The sequence below is a fragment of the Cibotium barometz genome, chromosome 2 (assembly GCF_041138505.1).
Source record: "Cibotium barometz isolate CiBa-2024 chromosome 2, ASM4113850v1, whole genome shotgun sequence".
Lineage (NCBI taxonomy): Eukaryota > Viridiplantae > Streptophyta > Polypodiopsida > Cyatheales > Cibotiaceae > Cibotium > Cibotium barometz.
In genome coordinates, this window is record NC_141047.1 from 13,374,425 (window position 1) to 13,395,271 (window position 20,847).

Genomic DNA, 20,847 nt, shown 5'->3' on the forward strand with positions numbered 1-20,847 from the left:
ATGGAAAGCGAGCCACATTTGGCATACATATTGACCAAGGCATTACCAACAAAAATGTTTCTTTTAAGCAATCCCATTTTGGCAAACTTGGCATGTAGTTTGAGGCCTCTTTCAAGATCTTTCAACTTTGCACAAGCCTTCAACAAGGCTATAAAAGTATAACTAATGATGAGGGAGTTCCAAGACCACTCATTCCGATACACCAACATATCAAAAACCTCATGAGCATAGTGCCTTTTTGCACTTGTGCAAGATACGCGCAAGGTCCTCAAAGGAAGGATGGGGCAACAACCCTTTTTCCAAAGAAGACAAAGCCTCCTCTAAGCTAAGTATCCTCCACCAAAGCTAGTACTGTTCTTCATTTCTTCCTCTTCTACTACTTCTTCTTCTCGTGCTTGCCCCTCTCTTGACTTAGCCAGTCTTTAGCCCAACTTGGATTGTGCAAGCAGTCATGGTGAGTTTAAGCTTGAAATCTGGAGCCTCGGGTTTGTATTTGTAACACGTACACAAGACAGAGTGCTAAGCAAGCAAGTATCATCACACACTTAAAGAGAGAAAGCTGACTTGCTTTTCTCTTTAGTTGTTCCACCAATAAGATGGATCCTATATATGACGCATGCATGCCACACTTCTTCCACTTGCACATGCTGGTTGTGCTCTTTCTCGCTAATCATATGATGTTTGTCTCTTTTTACACCATTTTGGGATACACAACAACTCTTGTTACATTCTTTTTTGGTGTCTAACTCATACGATTGCAATAGATTGCTGATATTGGTTCTCAATATGATGTATGCATGCCATGCTTCTTCCACCTATGCATGCTCATTGTGCTCTTGCTCATCGCTAAATCATATGACGTTTGTCTCTTTTAAAACCATATTAGGATACACGGAGGCTCTTGTTACTTTCTTTTCTGGTGTTTAACTCATACGATTGCAATAGGTTACTAATATTGGTTGTCTGTATGGCGCATGCACCTTCACATGCTCGTTGTGTGCTCCCACATGATGTGCTCTTAATCTTAGAAGAAGCATCATTACACGTATTTAATATTATACGACTGCATGTGGCTGATACATTTTGTTTCTCTTTTGACACCATCAAACAAACACACATGGTATTTGACTCCTACGTTTACTCTTTGTTAGATCTATGCTCTCTCTTTGTCCCTTTAAAAACACACATGGTATTTGACTCCTACGATTACTCTCTGTTTGTTGATATATGCTCTTTTTTTCTCTCTTTAAAAAAACATATGTGATACACAATAGATTGCACTGTCTTTTTTGGTATTAAAACCATGCATTTACTCTCTCTGTTGTTGACATGTGCTCTCTATTTGGCTCATCTAATGTCATCAGTATTAAGTTTGGGCTATCTACATAAGCTATATTTAAACTCTAGTTTGAAAAGGTGTTTATATTGATGGATACATTACCATGTCGAGTAACAAGAGAGGATCACCTTCCTAGCCCGTGCATGCTTTAAATGTACAAAGCCCATGGTAGGATGATTGTGAAGACAAGGGTCACGAGGTCTAATTTCTTTTACTAACATGATGACTTCTCCTTGGGGGGGCCTAAGTGAGGAAATTAAGTATGTATGTCCTAAAGAGGATGTCTCATTGCCATTGCATATCCCACCAATAGAACATTTGAATATTATGTCCACACTTATAACAACTCAGAATATGTCCTTGGATAGCACACCCACCCAAATTAAAGATGTGAGTAATTCAAAGAGGGTAAAGCTTATCCCTATAGTGTGGGATGATGAATCGACATTCTTACTTTTGAAACGATACAAAGAGGTGTGGTCACATACTAAGAAGTGAATTTTACTGGCTAAGGACTGGTTGAAACTATGAGATGCACTCAACAAGGACTCTAATGGCACCTACAACCCAAATCAGAACAGGAATATAATAGACACTTTGAAGAAGAAATATAAAAGAAAGAAAGAACAACGCAGAACTCATTTAGAGTAACATCAATTTCTTGGCAATTCTATACGATTTGGGAAAAGCAATGTGGAGTACTACTCTAAAATGCATTGGGTTGAATGGGGCTATTATAGAGTACAACTCTATAGTTAAGATAGAGAATGCTTTTGGAATCCTAAAAAATTGTTAGTGTATTTTAAGGGACTAAAAAATTGCCATGCCTTTTGCACCAAAAGTAGTTGTTGCATGTTGTGTATTACATAATTTTGTGTAGGTGTGTGACTAGTTCAGCAATATCCTCATGTAAATTTGGGAGACGGTGGAAGGGCTAGCATAGGACATCAATGAATCATGGGCATGAGGATGCGACAAGCCCTATTCCACAACTTTCGTTTGAGAATGAACACGATCGTAGGTAAAGCAAGTGAGCTCTGTAATTCTAGTTCCATTTTTTGTTTTACTTTCTTCAAACAAATACTGACTTGGTCACAAAGTAGTGAACATGCTAATTTGGGGTTCGCCCGATAGGTCTGAATGGATTGTGTTTGAGTTCAGGCCTCCTTATATGGAAGAGTGAAGGTCCCAAAGATAAAATATTAAAGGAGAAACCTTCCCGATAATTACTCATGCCAAATCACTACCATCATGTCTCAGCCATACCGGCTTACGAGCACAAAGCTCGTCAATCTCACCAACCTACAAGTTGTCCATTCAAACACATTACACATTAGCAACACTTGCTAAAATTATAACACATAAGCATTAAATCTAACACTTAGTTTCAGCCATCCTTAATAAATTCATATGTCCTACACATGGAATATTCAGAATCACCCAAGTGCCATGCTACGAACATAGTGGTATTAGGCATTCCCCAATTAACCACAAAGGGATAGATGGACAAACTGTATAATAAAAGTTTATTTTCTTTTAAGAATGAAACACCCTTTCCAATTGTTGCTTATGCTCTTGGTGATTCTTTACTAAAGACTAAGATATCATCGAAAACACAACAGTAAAATTTTGGAGTTCAAGAAAGATCATGTTCATTTGACGAAAGGTTGACAGGATATTGGTTAGACCAATATGCATAACAAAGAATTCATAATAATGACCCATTTGAGTCAAACATTCAGACTTGACGGTTATCCGATTTGAGGTCAATTTTACAGAAAACCCCATTTAACAAGTAAATCATCAACTCTAGGGATTAGGTATGTATTTTTGTGTGATCTTGTTAAGAGCACATTAATACCCATCCAAAAAAGTTATTTTCTTATTTCTGATAAGAAGGAATAGAGCTCTAAATGGTAGCGATTAGATCTATTCAAAACTGAACTTATTTTTGGATTTTCTTTTGCTCCATGATGTTAACTCTATATGAAGCTTTATAAGGTGGAGAGTTTCCATGCATTATCCCAATTTTATGGTCATCAAGTGGAGAGTTTCCATGCATTATCTCAATTTTATGTTCCTTTGGCCTAGTTTTAAGAAGTCATGAAGTAGTTCTTCCATGAAACAACCAAAGAATTTTGAGATAGATGGAAGATGGACAAGTTGGTGTGTCAAGAGTAGCTGTCAATGTTGTGGTATTTTGTTTTGGTTCTAGGAAGTTTTGAGGTAGTTCTTCCATGAACCAATCAGAGAAATTTAAGAGAAATGGATGTTGAGATAGACTAGTTGGTGTGTTGAGCGTACTGATTGACCAATACCAAAAAAGTACTCTTTTTCTCCCTCAACAAAAGGAACTGAAAACAACAAGATTTTGATATCTATGATCATTCACAACATATCGTTTGTTACATTGTTCTTGCACTCCTTATTGAAACATGCCCTCTTTACTTGAATATGGCTTAATAATATTTTGATCTTTAGGATTTTTCAACACATCGTTCGTTACATTGTTCTTGCACTCCTTATTGAAACTTGTCCTCTTTGCTTTAGTATGACTTAACAAAGGACTAAGTTCTCCTTTAGATTGACACTTGAGGTAAATTTCTTTACCATCTTTCACTAACCAAACGGTGTGAGAGAGAGTTGTAGTCAATCTTTGGGTTATGCTCATGCCTCCATGGCATCCCCAAAATGATATGAAGTGTATCTCATTTTTTCTTTTGGTTTCCTCTGGTTGTTTTGAGGCACTTTACACCTTATGGTTAGGCTCTGAATTGATCGTAGAAGAAGGCAAGTCTAAGAGGGAATCTCCTAAAAGAGGCAATTGAAGTATAGAGAAGAGGGTACATGCATGCACACAGAGATAGTCTCCTAAAAGAGGCTATTGAAGTAATATAGAGAGGGAACATGCATGCACACACATGTAAATAAATAAATGACAAAGAAAGGAAGGTGGATGCTTTTTTCAAAACCCTATCTCACCTCCCTCTTTTGAAAAGTCCAAATTGATAGAGTTTTTGTATTGATCCTTTTAAAGCAATGATATTAATTTTCACAATCCTCTTTGAGAGCTAGGATTCTTATTTGTTGTTGTAGTAGTAGTAGTAGTAGTAGTGGTGGTGGTTGTTGTTGTTGTTGTTCTACTTAAAAAAAAAAAAAGTGAGTGAGTGTGTGTGTGTGTGTTTTTGTGGGATTCTGCTAGGATTTACAAAGAAAAGGGGGCCATTTAGGATAATGCGTGGACAAGCAAATGTTAATTTATCTTAATTGAAATGAAATGAATTGTAATGTACAAACAAGTATGTGTTCGAGGAGTGTAGAGTGTTGTAGCAAGGCTCTTGCAAGGTGTGCCATGGCTGCCACCACCAGCAGCCAAGCTGCATCAATTCTGGCGCGGGCCGGCCCCTTCAGAGCGTATCAGAGCCACCACCACATTTTATCGGCGTCGTGGGTGAAGGCCCTGGCTAATAATGCATCTGGGAAGAGGAAGGGGAGGGGTCTTTGCATCATCGCAAATTCTAGCTCGTCTTTCTTGGCCGAGCCCTCCTCAGCCAAAAAAGCTTCCAAGAAAGCGCCCCCTCCTCCTGATGAAAAGCTCGTGAAGCTCAGACAACGATTCGAAAGCGAGGGCATCGACGCCTACATCATCCCGTCCGAGGATCCCCACCAGGTATTTGCACCCTGTCAATACCCTTCCTGCTGTTTTTCTTGTGTCTGCATGCTGCTGCAAGTAACGCATCATCAAGGATCGAAGAGGAAGAGAATCGGTGTGTGTGGGCACGCCCATTCCTGCCCGTGCTGCTGATTGGCCAGCTAGCATGGAAAGCCCCATGTGGCAGCTTCATTCCACACAACAGCAGGAATTGCAATGTATGGTAGGTCTCCCGGTGGCTTTTGACTTGCAGGCCGTGAATGTGGTCATCTGGCAACCATGACAAATGAAAGCAAGGCCCTAAAGCTGGAAAAGCAAAACACAATAACTTTGATTAAAGTTGAGTAATATTTTATTATTAAAAGTTAAAAAGACAAAGCAAAGTAAAAGAGGAAAGCAAAGCAAAAATATAAAAGAAGCATGAGTCCCTCTTGAAGGATCATCAACAAGGACGTGAAGATCATCATTAAGGCGTGAAGAATTTCATCATCCCCAGGGTTGTTGCTGTCTGTACTACCTGTCGTACATCCGCTGCTGTTGTTAGCCGCCAACTGCCGCCCATCTGTGCTTGTTTGCGCCAATTTATGCCGCCTGTGCCACTTGCGCCACCCATCTCTACCTATGTGCTTGGGTGCTCCACTGCTTGGGCTGCCTCTGCCTATTGCTCAGCATTGCCCTCTCCGCGCGCCAATGCTAGCTTGCGTCACCTCATCAGCGATGTCTTCCGCTTGCTGAATAGCAGCCAGTCGCGTGCCAAACGATTGTGGCCGCGAGTTGTTTGAAGAGCCACCCAGATCTGCCTAACATCCATTAACGCCACCGGAAATTGTGTAACCTTGTTGGGGGCTATAACTACCCCATGATTGAGCATCTACCTTATGATTGGACATCATATACCTCGTTGACTACACAAATCCACTGTGTGACTTGTTTACGAGCTTGGAGATCATTGGATCTAAATTTGGTCTTGGATATTGGTACTAGCTCGGTGAGAGACTCTTGTGGGTCATTTCTCGTGGTGGCCCCCATCATGCAGAACCCTTTAACTGGCCTTTGTGTGAAGGCTTCCCCCCTTCTTGGACCACCAGCACCATTCTCCCCATCCATAAATCAGGAGACCCCCACTGATGGAGACAACTATGGCCACATGATGGACAAGGTATATAGGTCATATAGAGACGTCTTAATGCATTGCAGAGATTTGTGATGAGAAAGACCTCACGGTTAATCTCGACAAAACCAACTTCCAAGATCACGATCTTTAACACTTTATACTGGGAGAGAGCTGATCTATCTTTTCTATTTAGAAGGGTCCATATGGAGATTGTTTTAGTCTTGGAGTGACTTTTGTAGGCCCGATTTTTTACATTAGGCCAACTGACCAGGCCTAGCTTGCGTGAGAGTATGCAGCTTTAGCTTGTTTGAGGAGAGAGTGTTTCTAGGTCCACTCCATGAGCATCCCACCAAATTTTAGTCTTTTTACCCTTTGGTGCGCCTTGCAACGATGTATGGTGCCTCTTTTTGGGGACTTGATTTAGGAGAGGAGGATAGAGAGACTACATGTAAGATCAACAGTAAGTCATCATGTAAGATCAACAGTAAGTCATCAGTGCCACATGAGATTGTCTTAGCCGAGTTTGGAGCAGCCCCTTTGGTCATAGATTCCATCTTTCAGATTATCACCTACATATATCTCTGTATATATTGGATGCTTAACATCGGCCCTTGAATCCTCCATGTAGCTTGAGATGGATAGAGCAAGTCTTGGTACTCATGGGTTGTTCGTTGGCTTGACTGACATGGCCTTCAGATGGATTGTCTCCCTCCATTACAACCTTGACTCCTTTCTGGACCTCCCAACAAGAGATCAGTTGCTTTATTCATCTCGACCTGACAGGGCTTTACATGAGTTGAACATGGGTGTCCCCATCAGAACTTCCAACAAAACTCAAGTTCTACCGAGCTCTTTTCTTGCGAGTTTCAGAGGATGGATTCATTATGAGCCCTTGATACCACCAAAAGCATATGTCACATGCCATGTGTATTGCCATCAGCTAGCTGAGGGTATCATTGTCTTTGGATTGCGTCTTGCAGGGCAGAGGGCAGCCCACAACATGCATGGATATGTAGGGTGTGCACGATTGGGGAGGTGAAGATAGAGAAGCACTGTTTGCCCACCATACTATGAGATCTATGGGAGATTTCACTGCCTTTTTAGGACAAATTTGGCCCCCTCTCATGGGCTATGAAGTATGAGGATTAGAGATGTGGGGCATGCACCTACTGGAGCTTCGCAAACATCAAGAGGTCTTTCTAAGACAACACCCAGAGAGTCAGAGCTAGCAAGATGCCTCTCAATCCTCCGTCATAGACTTCTTTGGATTACATCCACCAACCATAGAGGTTGTCATCGAGGTTTGGTAGGAGCAGTTGGATCAAGCAGTTCCACCGCTCACATACATGGGCACTTGATCCTATGGTCCCACACATAGGGGATTATGGGAGAGTGCAATCTCTTCTCAAAGCCAAACACCCAATCCCATGGATCTTGGCCCTCCACTTGTCAACTCAAGATACAGGATATCATTTGACAACATGGGGAGCTTCCATCACAAGAGGGAGGTACATCACTGCCTTAAGTTCTATTTTGGAGGAGGATGGTATGATTGGATGACCCCATTATACACATTTGCACCTTGTATCATGGCTACGTATATTGCATTCATTGACACATCTTTTGAGCATAGGTAGCTAGTTTCTTTTCCTGTTTTTTGGATGGTTCAGTATTTCTCATGGAGATATTGTACTGCTGTTTGGTCTAGTAGACCTTTTGGGTTTTTTGAAGACATTATTAAAATCTCACTCTCTTTCATAGTTTACAAGTACAGTGTCCTTCAAGAGGTATGGATCACTTAAGAACAAAACTTTTCAAAAGTCTTCAAAGTTCAATCGAAAAAAAAGAGGACTTTCTTGATAAAAGTATTTGACCCTCTTGTTCTTCTTCCATAGCCATATTGGGGTTTAGATTCTTCCAAAGAATCGTGAGTAGATATTGACTTGAATCCGGATACACGAGCAGGGCTTCGAGAATGCTTGTAGATCACTCTATTCGAGGCCTTCCCTTTGGGCATACAAGAGTCTCGATCATCCGGTTTCCCAATGACCACCCTATCATTGGATGCTGTGAATATTGTCTTGTTTTGGCCAGGTTTGAAGGGTTTAAGATTATGTAAGGCTGTGGATTCACACACACGTGCATTATGATCTTGACGAGACTCTTGACGCATAAATAGACCTCTTAAGATAATCACGTGGGTAAGGATGACCAAACCCATTACCCGCACAAGGTCATCCTCTTTACTAGCATATGGTGGCTTGCCTATAGGCTAGGGGCTGATTGTTGCCCACCTTTAGTCGATGTGGCAAACTTTACGGCCAAAAATTGGATATTACTTGGGTTGGTGTCGCTTTGGCCGTTCAATGTGCCATGTAGAATGAGATGTGTCATTGGCATCCGCTTCCCAATGTCAAGCGATGCCTTCAAAGATGCCCCAGTCCGCTCTATTAGTGTGACCTACCGGTGCTATGAATGTGTTGAAAGGTGAACAGGGGAAGGCTTGCACAAACAATCACACACTAATGATCTATGCCAATCTTGTATTGATTCTTAGAGTCCAAGCCTGATTAAACACATAGAAAGTACAATGGCTGTTCGGAAAATACAAATGATCAACCATCAGGTAGAAGTGCCCAAGTTGATGGAGATTACTACAGCTGTTGAAACACTGGCTGTCTTCTACTGTTTCAGACCTTAAATGCATGCAAAAGCTTTGTTGCCTGCTTGACTGCTGTGGAGCAAGGCTTGATTGATTGATGATTGAATGGGGAGGAGACGTGACTTATTTAGAGGACCAATCCCCTGGTTGTGGGCTAGTTGGCTGGCAAATTGGCAATAAAATAACTTTAATTTAAGGTCTACTTTTCACACGTGGGCGCCCAAACCTTTTCAGCCAATTATTGCTGCCTGGGCTTAACAAAGGCTTCCAACTACCCACTCGATGTTGATCTGTAGGTGCATCACCATCAGAGGCTTTCTCAAAATCCAGCCGGAGGATAGTACTGCGTCTTGTGTTTAGCCCTAGTGTTCCTATCCAGGGCTATGCCTAGGTATAAATCCAACATTATTGAATGCTAGCTTCGTTATGATCTATGGGGACATAATACTCAAGTGGTGGGGTGCGCTCAGGAAGCATATACTTGGCAAGCCAACAAATCTAGGTGAGATGTCAACTTTAAGGAAGGGGATTGGGTACATCTCTGCATCATGAAACAACGGCTAAAGCAAGTGGGCAAGTGTTGTCCCAAACTATCATTCCGAAGTTTCGGCCCATTTCCAGTAATTCAAAAGTTAAGTGATGTCTCTTTAAAGTTAAAGTTGCTGGAAAGTTGGACTATGCACAATGTCTTTCATGTTTCTTGGTTGAAGCCATATGTAGGTCCAACATTGTAGGATATATCAGAAGAGCAACAACCAGATATGATAGACGAAGCTGAAGTCATAGAGCCAGAGCAAATTCTTCTCCACAGATGGAAGCAGGTCGAAGAATACGACAGTTTTACACGAAGTTTAAAGACCGTAGAACCTATGAAGCACTTTACCTAGATGAAGAGTTCGTTTAGGAGTACCCCTAGTTGTTGGCGGACTATTTGGAAGCCCCGAACCTGCCGCCAAGTTAAGTAGGAGGGAATGTCACGTGCACCTTGCATTGGGGTAGACAGTGACACACCGACAGGATCATCAGTGCAGCATTTGTATAGAAGTAGTACCTTTTTTAGGAATATTTGTCGTACGCCGTGACCCCATTGTGAGCCTTTAGCCCAGGGACAGTCAGGCACGAGCTACGTAGGCTAGTCTCTGAGCCTTAGAGGTCTATCAAGTGTCAGCCCTCTTAACCCATGTGGAGAATTCATCATACAGGTGCATGTAGTTGTTTGCCATAATAGCCATAGATGCATGAGTAGGCATTTTTAGGACCATTGCATTTAGAAGGGGCCTAAGGCTAGCCCAATGTGGGCTAGCCTTGCAAAGGGTATCCAAATCCTTGCCATGTAGTCGGCTAGCCCTTTGGTGGCTTAGGTGACCAGTCGGCCAAGCCAGACATCAAGTTGGCTACCAACCGACTAGGCCTACAGCCTGACTAGCCAGCCAGCAGCAGCCGACAGAGATTATATTAGCCAACTGGAGCTGTAACTTGCGGCGGTGCCCAGGGAACTAGGGCCTTTGACACACTTGTTGATACCATCAATGCATATTAAAACATTAAAACATTTAAACATGGCCACAGCCTTAACATATATCCATCATCACTTTGCATGAAACATAAAAGCTGGACAAAAAACATCCACAAATGCTGAAAATGGAGCTTGCATGTGTGACACCGCATAGAGGCCGGAATGGGCCGACCCCCCCCTTGGAGTATTTTATTACCCAAGGAGAATAATATCATGTACAAGCTTTGAGGGCCTTACTCTCCCCATGGGAGATGCCAGATTATCCATATACAAATGCCATAACACAACCCAACACGAGGCACCGGAGCCGGAACACAAGCTGTAGAAATGCTGAACCAACAATATAATCCATATACCTCCTTGTGGGTACTGATTCTTCCCAAAAAAAAACCATGGGTCTTCATGCAATAGAGCTGGTACAGCAAGTACAACTCTCCATTCAGCCTGTATAGTAGGTACAATGGTTGGTACAGCCGGTACAGTGGTTGGTACAGTCGGTATGGTAGTCGGTACAGCAGGTACAAAAGCTGGTACAACAAGTACAATGGCTAGAAATCATAATAAATGATTAAATATCCTTGCCTTCAGTATTTCTTCGCGATGGAAGCCTCCAAAACAGTCCCCAACAGCTGGTATTCTTCATGGGCAGCCTTCAAGAGAGAGAGAGAGAGAGTAGCCATCATTAGGGCAGCCTGTAAGGGTGGTAGAGGCTAGTGTGCTAGTGTGCAGCAAGAGAGCCTCCATTAATGAAGAGAGTGGGCTCCAATTTATAGATTTGGGCCTCCCATGATCTAAAATGGCAAGAGAAGGCTACAATGACAAGTGGAGAGCCACACAATAGCTGAAGTGACAAGTGTGAGGCCACTTGTCTTACTTTGATCCACTTTCTAACAAGTGTCAGGCCGCTTGTCTCACTTTGGTCCACTTTCTTGCCACATGTCCCAATCTAAGAGATGGGTCCTTCCATAAACTTTATCTCTAAAAATATCCCAATTGGTAGACATTCTGTCATAGGCACTTTGCCAACTCTTGGTATCTGCTCAATTCCAGATGTAATGACGCGAATAGAATTTCTATCGGAGTCGGGCCAAAAATAGCAACTCTCCTAAATTTTAGGAGTGTGGTCCTTTGTATTCTAGGATAATCTCCCATTCCCAAAGCTTGTACTTTCCAATTATTTAGACATCCTGGAGTCCACCAGACTCCTTTCATACTGATCCAGGCTGGTGACAGGAGCATTTAATGCAGGCGTCAGGCAGTCGACCAACTGTAGGAGGCCAGATAAAAACATGAGCCTCCGTCCCACTTCAAATATTCAGGTAATTCAGCAAAGTGCAGAAGCATACAACATCCAGTCAACTCCAGGCAACAAGGGAGCTCCTCTTTACATTCAGCCAGCATATGTGCAATCCTACAGCTATTTGGACTTGCATCAGTGGCTAGAAGAGTCCTTAGCAGGCCTCGGATTAGGTGGATTCTCAGCCGACTTACGGTCTTCCTCGTCCTTGCGTTGGGTGTTCATATCACTTGTTTACTCAAGCATTGTACAACATTCACCAAAGAATAATATAAGTAAATACTCCGCTTGCAGGGGGGTTCTCTTCAGTTGGTATTTGGGACCCAATACTGTGTCGTCTTCTACATTCTCATTCTCTTCTCTCTCTCGACTCTCTAAATTGGATGCTAAAGATTCTCGCGACACAAAACAAAGGTATAAAGAAGGCCTTGTTGTGCGTTATCACGATCAAACTGAGTGCATGTAACAGCGAGTTACAGTATTGAGAGAGAGCCAATGAGCTTGAAGGTAGATGTTGATGGCCTTAGCTATAACATAGCAAACTATGCAAAGTGGGTTGATTGTTATATAATGTGTAGAAGCGTTTATGATTCATCTTCTGATTAAGTAGCGAATGAAACAGACAACATGAGAAAGAGACATTACGGTAAGAGAGATTATACAGTCCCAATGGGCAGATCTTCGACCAAGCCCCCTCCCCGCGTGCCCCCAGGGCGACAAAACATTTTTTTTGAGAGTTGATGTAGCATGCAACAGGTTGATCGTCGTAACGCGCAACAAACCCTTCTTTAAACTTGTGAGTTTATGCAATCCACTTTACTTTGAGAGAGAAGATAGAGAGTTGACACTAGATTGGGTCCCAATTACCCACTGAAGGGCCCCACCCTTGCAAGCAGGAGTATTTGCTTGTATTTCTTTGGAAAACTTTGTACAATGACAATGAATGATGATTGAGGATTGCCCAATGCAAGGACGAAGAAGACCGAACGCAAGCTGAACCATATGCTGTTCAAGATACCTTGAATAGCTCTTCAATGACCACTATGCAAGCCCAAAATTGAGGATGCACATATGCTGGCTGAATGTTGAAGAGGATCTTCGTGGAGGCCTTGGGACTGTAGCACAATAAAGTGCTGATTGCTAGAAGTATGCACAAGAGGCCAGAGGCTCTAGGCACACATAATTGCTCTTTGATTGCTTGAGAATTGATTTATGATTGAATGATTTATGCCACGGACTAAGTGCTTGTTTATATATGAAATTTGCTGCTGGTTGGTTCACTACAGAGATTGTTGGCCTGTTTTTGGGCAAGGAAAAATGCTATTTATTAGCATTAAATGCTGCACTTTTTCCCAGGGGTGTCTCGTATGCTAGTCGACTGAGTGAAGCTGGCTGATTGGATATAAAAGCTTTCCATGGTGCTTTTCTACTGGCCGACTTGCTAAATATGTTGATTATGGCAGCTATGTTGGCCAACATGATCATGAGAGGTGGCATAGGGTTTCTAGACCCATATGCAAGGCAATCCGCATAGTGGGGTGCCCTATGGGCTGGCCCTAATGTCAAGAATCATCACACCCCAAAAGAGGTGAGACAATGAAGTCTCGTTGAAATGTAGCCTTTTGAACCTTGAATTTGAATTGTTGAGCCTTATGGGAAATGTGAGTGCGAAGACAGGGTGTGAACCCATCTACGTTCAGATGATGGGGTACAAGTGTACAACTCATCTTTTTAGCCAACTGAGGAGAAATGCCATCCTCAAAACTGCCCATATTGAAGAGGACAATGAATTGTTGTCCCTTCGCTGTGCCGTAGGCACGAATGAGGGTTTTCTTTTGCCCCTCCAACCTCACCCTCTTGCTTATCGTCAAATACCAATGTTGGTACTGAGATTAAGGTGGGTAAGAGTTGGACGGCAGTAGTGGCCGATGTTGGAGGTGTGGGTGCAGCTGTAGCGGTGACTACTGTGGAGGTAGAGGTCTTGGAGGCTTGTGTAGCGTGCCACTTGGTACAATCTTTCTTACCATGCCCCACGGTGTTGATAGAATGCACAACAAAAGATGGAAAGTTGAAACACAGGAGAGAGAGAGAGAGTGAGAGAGAGAGAAATGGAGAGGAAACACAAGTGTATACGTGCTCTCAATATCACCAACCAAGAATACATGTCCCGAGCAAGAGGGGAAGAAGACCTCATATGTGAGGGACTGCATCAAACAATGCTAAGCAATGAAAAAGAGTGAGGGGAGGACCGGCTATATATATGCCCATGTAGAGGTAGCCGACTAGACCTCCACGACTAGGATAAAATGTCCAAGACTCCATAAAATGGGGAAAATATGGGAAAAAAGATGTGAGGGGTGACCAGCCCCTCAAGCTAAAATAGGACCACACATGAAGCCAACAGCAAGGGGATGATGTCTAACACCCCCTTTGAGCAGCACCGGATGCTGAGTGAACTCCAAGAAGCCAGAGACGCCATCCTCGACAAAGATGAAAGACTGTAGAAACAGGTACCAGGAAAGCTCCACAAGCAATCTCCTCAGCAACTCAGCTACAAAAGCAACAGAACAAGCTGCTAGGTACACCACTCCTCTGGAAGAAAACAACCAAGTAGGTTGCGACGTGCTGCTCTAAATAATGGTTCCAAACCCAAGTGTAAGAACACTCCCCGAAGTCGTATGTCGTGGTTCCAGCCTGGAGAAGGTATGAAAAACCTCAAAACCAACCAAGATTAGATCCTGAAGATAATCAATCCTAGGAGAAGCAGGCTTCTCCTCATTGGAATCCTCCAAGTCCATCTACTCAAACTCTGTAACAAGAGTTGCCAAATGCTGAAAAGAACCATCCTCTGGAAAGGTTGGCATCGCAAGATGTAAAGACTGTAGAAAAGATGGGGTCCATCTGTTCAAACTCCGTACCATGAGTTGCCCTATGCTGTACATAAGCACACTCCACTGAGGTGGGCATCGCCAGATAAAAGGACTCCACATTCCCCTTTGAAAAATGATGTCGTTGGACTGGTACAAGCCCAACCTGAATCTGATCCAAACCCAAAAAATTCTAGAAGTACCACTGTGCCCCAAGCATGGTTAGAAACCACAGATCCAAAGCATCCCACTGGGTCCAAAAGTCCATCCTCCAAAACAACAAACCTACACACCGCATCAAACCCAATGCAGAACTGGCAGGGGGAGGGGCATCCTCAGAAGCATCACAAAGAGAGGCAGAGGTAGACTCCTCACAATGAGGAAGGGAAGCAGGAATATAAAGTGCAGTGGTAACAAAGTCCTCAAGAGCATCACTGTAGCAGAAAACTCTTCTACAATGAGGAAGGGAAGCAGGAATATAAACTGCAGTGGTAACAAAGTCCTCAAGAGCATCACTGTAGCAGAAAACTCTTCTACAAGTAGAATTAGATCCCAAGAATCAGCAAAAGACAAGTGATCCATGTGAAAGGATCACACCTCACATGCAAAACACCCTCCTTTCTTTGCAAACATTGCAAAGAACACATGCTCGAACAAAATACACTCTGCTCAGGATCTCTGAAAAGATCACTACTCTCCTCCAAAATCTGTAAATAGAAGAAAGTCTCCACAGATACAAAACAGCTTCCGAAACTGATCAGTGAAGTAGCTGGAGATGGGCCCCCTCTGAGTGTAGAAAACTCCTGTGCAAAAAAAAAACGCAGCCAAAAAACACTGCTGTCCAGCAAAAAAAGCACTCCACCGCCAACAGAAGGCAAGGAACATGAAGAAACCGGGTAACTGTGTAAGCCAGGAACAAAACATAGGTATAGACGCTCCAAAATCAGCAAAACGCTGACTGAAATCAGAAATTTAGTCTCCTCCTCGAGTACCAAATTGTCACCAAAGCCACAGTCCACACAAAATGTTACGACCCTGTGTTTTTCTCTGGACAGAAAGCAGGTGGGCTCAGTTGTGTGTTTCTATCATTGGAGGTTCTGCAGCTGTAGATCTTCATCATCAACATCAAGGCAGCGTTTACAACACCTACGTGTGGCCTTCAGTTAGCAGCATCAACATTCATCATCAGAACGCATCTCCATCTTGTGGCAGATAGTCTACATCAGCCGCATCATCATAATCAACAAGCATATTAGATTTGTGCATAGATCTCATTGAGATCTCAGTTGTACTTCTGCATTCATTTAATTTAGCTGCATTGCATTGCATTTATATCTCTCTCTCTCAGTCAGATCCACTTCTCTCATCTCTCTACTCCCTACTCTCTTGTTATCTATCTTGTGAGCAATTGAGTACTAAGTGTAGTCATTATTAGGCTAATCTGTGGTTACAACGATCAACAATCTTAGCATGTAACCCTAGTATCAGAGCCCTCATGGTAGCCTAGTTTAGCATCATTCATCCTTAGAGAAGTTAGCTATCATGTCAATATTTGCTTCCGCTCAGATAAACCCAATTTTGAAGATTCTGAAGGTCAGTAGGAGCTTTTGCTTTTACTTGCATTAACCCTGTAGGAGCATATGCATAGCATATAGGGTTGCTTTAGCATCTTTCATATAAGCTCCCAACAAAGTCTAGAAGTCAGCCATGCATAAGCATCAGTTATCAGGCATTTGCATTTTGCTCTTGCAACACCAAGCAAACATGACCAATAGTGTGATATGTCTGGAGAAGGCCGACATCGATCGTCAAAGGGGAAAGTGGAGTTTTGTGCTTTCCGTGGCAACAGGGAGTTCTCTGCCATCATTAAGTATATGGCACAGGAAGTGGCTGCACATCCGCCCCTGAGGGTGCAGAGATTCATGATTCTCAGAGATCGTGTGTGAAGGTTTTCGTGAGGCACACTCGTTAGAAGTTGTGTCTGTAAGTGGTTTCGAGGCAGTTCTTACCAGTCAGTTTCCCACAGTACCCGCAGTCTTGCCTTAGGTATCATTATCCTTAGTGCTCTTGTATAAGAGCATTGGCTTAGTGGAGTGGGATCAGTCGCCTGGAGCAAAGCGTTGCGAGGTTACAACACTAGCAACAAGTTCAGCAGTAGGGAATGTCACGTGCACCAGTGCACAGTGCCCAGTGACATGCTGGCATCATTAAAGCATCATTAGCAAGCATCTTTAGTAGATATGTGGCAACATTCAGGGCATGTGTTCAAGGGCCAAAAAGGCATCACTTTCAGCTGGCAAATTATATTTGAAATGCCCAGGATATAAAGTATTTTATATTTTTTGGGCATTTATTGGACAACTTCAGATTTGTCCTTTGAAGAGCTGGCCGACCGGCAGCTTGAAGCCATATAAAAGCAGTACAGAGCATATGCGTTTCAGCACCAAATGCAGCATCCACCAAAGGGGCTCAGGTGTGCGTTTCTGTCATTGGAGGTTCCGCAGCAATAGATTGTCATCATCAACATCAAGGCTGTGTTTACAGCACCTACGGGTGGCCTTCAACTAGCAGCATCAGCATTCTTCATCAGAACGCATCCCCATCACATGAGAGATAGTCTACATCAGCCGCATCATCATAATCAGTAGGTATATCAGATTGCATAGATCTCATTGAGATCTCAGTTGTACTTCTGCATTCATTTAATTTAGCTGCATTGCATTGCATTGCATCTATATCTTTCTCTGCTCGCTACTCCCTACTCTCTTGTTATCTATCTTGTGAGTAATTGAGTACTAAGTGCAATCATTCAGTAGGCCAATTTGTGGTTACAATGATCAACAATCTTAGCATATGTAACAGTGCTCTAGGAATCTTTCTTTCTATCTTTGCTATTCTGAGCTCCCTTCCGCGATTGGGATGATGTCTGTTGGGTGGTGGATGACTGTTGTTGGGGTTTGGAGCTAGTGTGGATCTGCTTGGGCTTACCTCCGTTTAGCATGATTTCTTGATTCTGAGCGAGAGAGTAAGAGCCGTGTCATATGACTCTGGTTCAAAATTACGCATTGTAAACCTACTGTTAGTGTCCAATCCTTAATGAATTGTTTCAATTCATCCCCCTCGGATATCCCCAAGTGCGAGCCATGTCTTATGATTGTGGCTCAAAATTACGCACGGTAAACCTAATGTTAGTATAATGAATTGTTTCAATTTATCCTCCTTGGATATCCCCAAGTGCTGCGCTACAATAAAGTGCTGATTGTTGGAAGTATGCACAAGAGGCCGGAGGCTCTAAGCACACATAACTGTTCTTTGACGGCTTGAGAACTGTTTTATGATTGAATGATTTATGCCATGGAATGAGTGCTTGTTTATATATGAAATTTGCTGCTGGTCGGTTCACTGCAGAGGCTGTCAGCCTGTTTTTTGGACAAGGAAAAATGCTATTTATTAGCATTACATGCTGCCCTTTTTCCCAAGGGTGTCCCATATGCTGGCCGACTGGATGCTTGCATGCTCATGTGGCTGCCGACTGCTTTTCTGCTGGCTGACTTGCTGAATATGCTGATTATGGCTGCTATGCTGGCCGACATGATCATGAGAGGTGGCATAGGGTTTCTAGATCCACATGCAAGGTAACTCCATAATGGGGTGCCTTATGGGCTGGCCCATGTGCATATATGCTCCTATGATGCTTGCTATTGCAATACCTACTGCCAGGGGCGACCTCTACATGTACTTATATGATAAATTCTCCAAGTGGGTAAGAGGATCGACACATGCAGACGCTCTACGGCTTTGGAGATTGACCTACATAGCTCATACTTGACATGTCCCAGACTGGGGCTTACAATGGGGCTAGAGCATACGACAAAATGTTCCTAAAAAGGTAATCCTACTATGCAAATGTTGCATTGATGTAGAGCTAGTGTGTCACATAGCACTCCTATGTAGGGTGCATGTGACAGTTAATGCACAAGAATGGTTGAATGGATAGGGCACAAAGCTCCTAACTGTTTACTCTGAGGAAAGGGGCTGTGCATGGAGCAAGTGTATTTGAATCTCCTATGCAAGGAGACTATCTCTTAGTTTATGCTGTGTTTTGCTTTTTGTTGTCTGGGCTGGTGGCTGTGGCCTTGAATTAGGCAATGTTTGCCTCCTATACTGTTGGTGGGCTTGTTGGCTGGTTGGCTTGCTACCTCTTGCTATTTAGTAGGGTCAGCTGTAATCCCACTCTCACTCTCATAGCCTATCGTGATTCTTTAAAATTTGGGGCTAACAACTTGGGCTGATTTCTCTTCCCAAATGCCCCCTGTAGGAGTGGTGGTATGGATCGATCATGGTGACATCTACAGGAGATTGGGCACAGAACCCTAGAACAAGCCCTCTTAGGAGAAGGCTCCTCAATGACTATTCCCATGGCTGCATGATCACGTGCCTTGTATGTTGGCAAACCTGATGATGGGCATTCTCCTCGGCATTCAAGTGAGGGTTAAACAACGAGGAGCTCTCTGTAGAAGCTTGAAGCAGTCCACTGTACCATGTGAGGCTCTCTGACTAAGGACAGCCTTCTTGATCTAGTGCTGGCACACTCCACAATACTATGATGCTGGAGGCTTGCATAGAGCATCCATGTTTTTATGTTTGTTATGATATACCATTCTGTTACATGTATGCACATATAGACGAGTGAGTTTCTATGCTGGTTTATTTTTTCTTGTCACATCTTTAGATCTATGCTAGGTATCCCAGACACACCTTTGTTTTTGATACTGGTGTAAGTAGTTACAAATGCCCTCCATGTTTTTGTTTGATGCAACAGATCAATAGTTGATTGGCTTGGTGATATTTTGGATTTTTGATAGAGTGAGTACAGCGCCGATTGCTTTATGCGCAGAGCATACATCTCTGGCTTTACGGGGTCTGCAGGTACGGCGGTTGTAACAAAGGATCTGGCTGCTCTTTGGACAGATGGCCGCTATTTTTTACAAGTACATGCTTTCCCCAAATTGCTATAATTAGTATCGTTATTTTTGGTCAAAGGCAAAAGTTAATCTAGAAATTATCATGAAATGAGTCTGCCTGTTTTTGGGCACAAGACTTGTACTTAAAGACAGCATTTTGAGTTGAGATGTTTGTGCTGCAGGCAGAAAATCAGCTTGGCTTGGATTGGCAGCTCATGAGGGCAGGAACACCTAGCGTTCCATCATATGGTGAATGGTTGAGAGACCAATTGAACCCAGGGTCCAAAGTTGGCATTGATCCAGTAAACCCCCTTCTACTTTCTTAGCTTTTTGCTTTTTTTGGTAAGGTGAAGAGTCTCTGCTATGTAAGTGAGCCTCTTTCCTGCAAGTTTTGTGGATTAATGTATTTTTGTGCCCTTGTTTGTGTTCAGTTCCTGTTTTCCTCAGAGGCGGCTGTGGAGCTTAAGCGATGCCTGCTTGAGAGAGATCATAACCTTGTCCTACTTCACAGCTCAAACTTAGTGGATGAAATATGGGGTGGCATGAGGCCAAGCTTGCCTTCGTCACCTTTAAGAGTGCATGACATTAGATTTGCAGGAGTTGATATAGCCACCAAGCTTGAGAATTTGAGGAAAGATCTAGCTTTGGCTGGTGCCACTGCTATAATTGTTACTATGCTAGATGAAGTTGCTTGGCTGTTCAATTTGGTAAGGAAAAGGTTGTATTTAAGGATTATTTAAAAGCTTTATGAAAATGATTTATCGATTCAAAAAAGTATACACATACATACATACATACTTACATGCATGCATGCATGCATACATACAATTATACACACACATACATTTGCACCCAATACACCGCACGTACATGCGTACATGCATGCATATATACACACATACAATACAGACATACTATACAGTGTACACACACACATGCATGCATGTGTGCATGCATACATATGCAACACACACACACACACACACACACACACACACATGCAGACATGCATACATACAAACACACATGCGTGCATGCAAACATACATACATACATGACACACACGCGCACACACACACACACACACACACACATATACATAACATACACATATTCATACTTGTATCACAACATACATACATACTTACCTACTTGCTTGCTTACAGATGTAGTACACATGCACGTACATACTTTTTTTTTTTTTTTGGGGGGGGTGAAAATCACTATTTTATCTTATGTTGGAGAAGCCTCAAAACGAGAGGCTCTCAATAAAGTACATCTAAAAACAGTGGAAAAACACTTCGTAGTTCTGTTGATCAAAACTATCATGCAATGACTGACGTAATGATCGACGGAAGTAAATATACTTGTCGATCTGAGGTTGTGCAAACACCTCATAATTACGATCCAGCCATATTGTCCATATAGCCCAATAT

The 20,847-nt window shown here is 42.8% G+C and overlaps 1 protein-coding gene across 1 annotated transcript in view; it reads left to right on the forward strand.

Moving 5' to 3' along the window:
* Positions 1-4,634: 4,634 nt before the first annotated feature.
* Positions 4,635-20,847, forward strand: part of LOC147640669 (aminopeptidase P2-like) — a 17,562-nt gene continuing 1,349 nt past the window's right edge. Inside the window, exons 1-4 of the mRNA XM_086814032.1 lie at positions 4,635-5,009; positions 19,313-19,438; positions 19,594-19,713; positions 19,843-20,118. Of these exons, the coding sequence (XP_086670158.1) occupies positions 4,641-5,009; positions 19,313-19,438; positions 19,594-19,713; positions 19,843-20,118 (891 nt within the window). The 5' untranslated portion in view covers positions 4,635-4,640. The remainder of the gene's footprint in view (positions 5,010-19,312; positions 19,439-19,593; positions 19,714-19,842; positions 20,119-20,847) is intronic.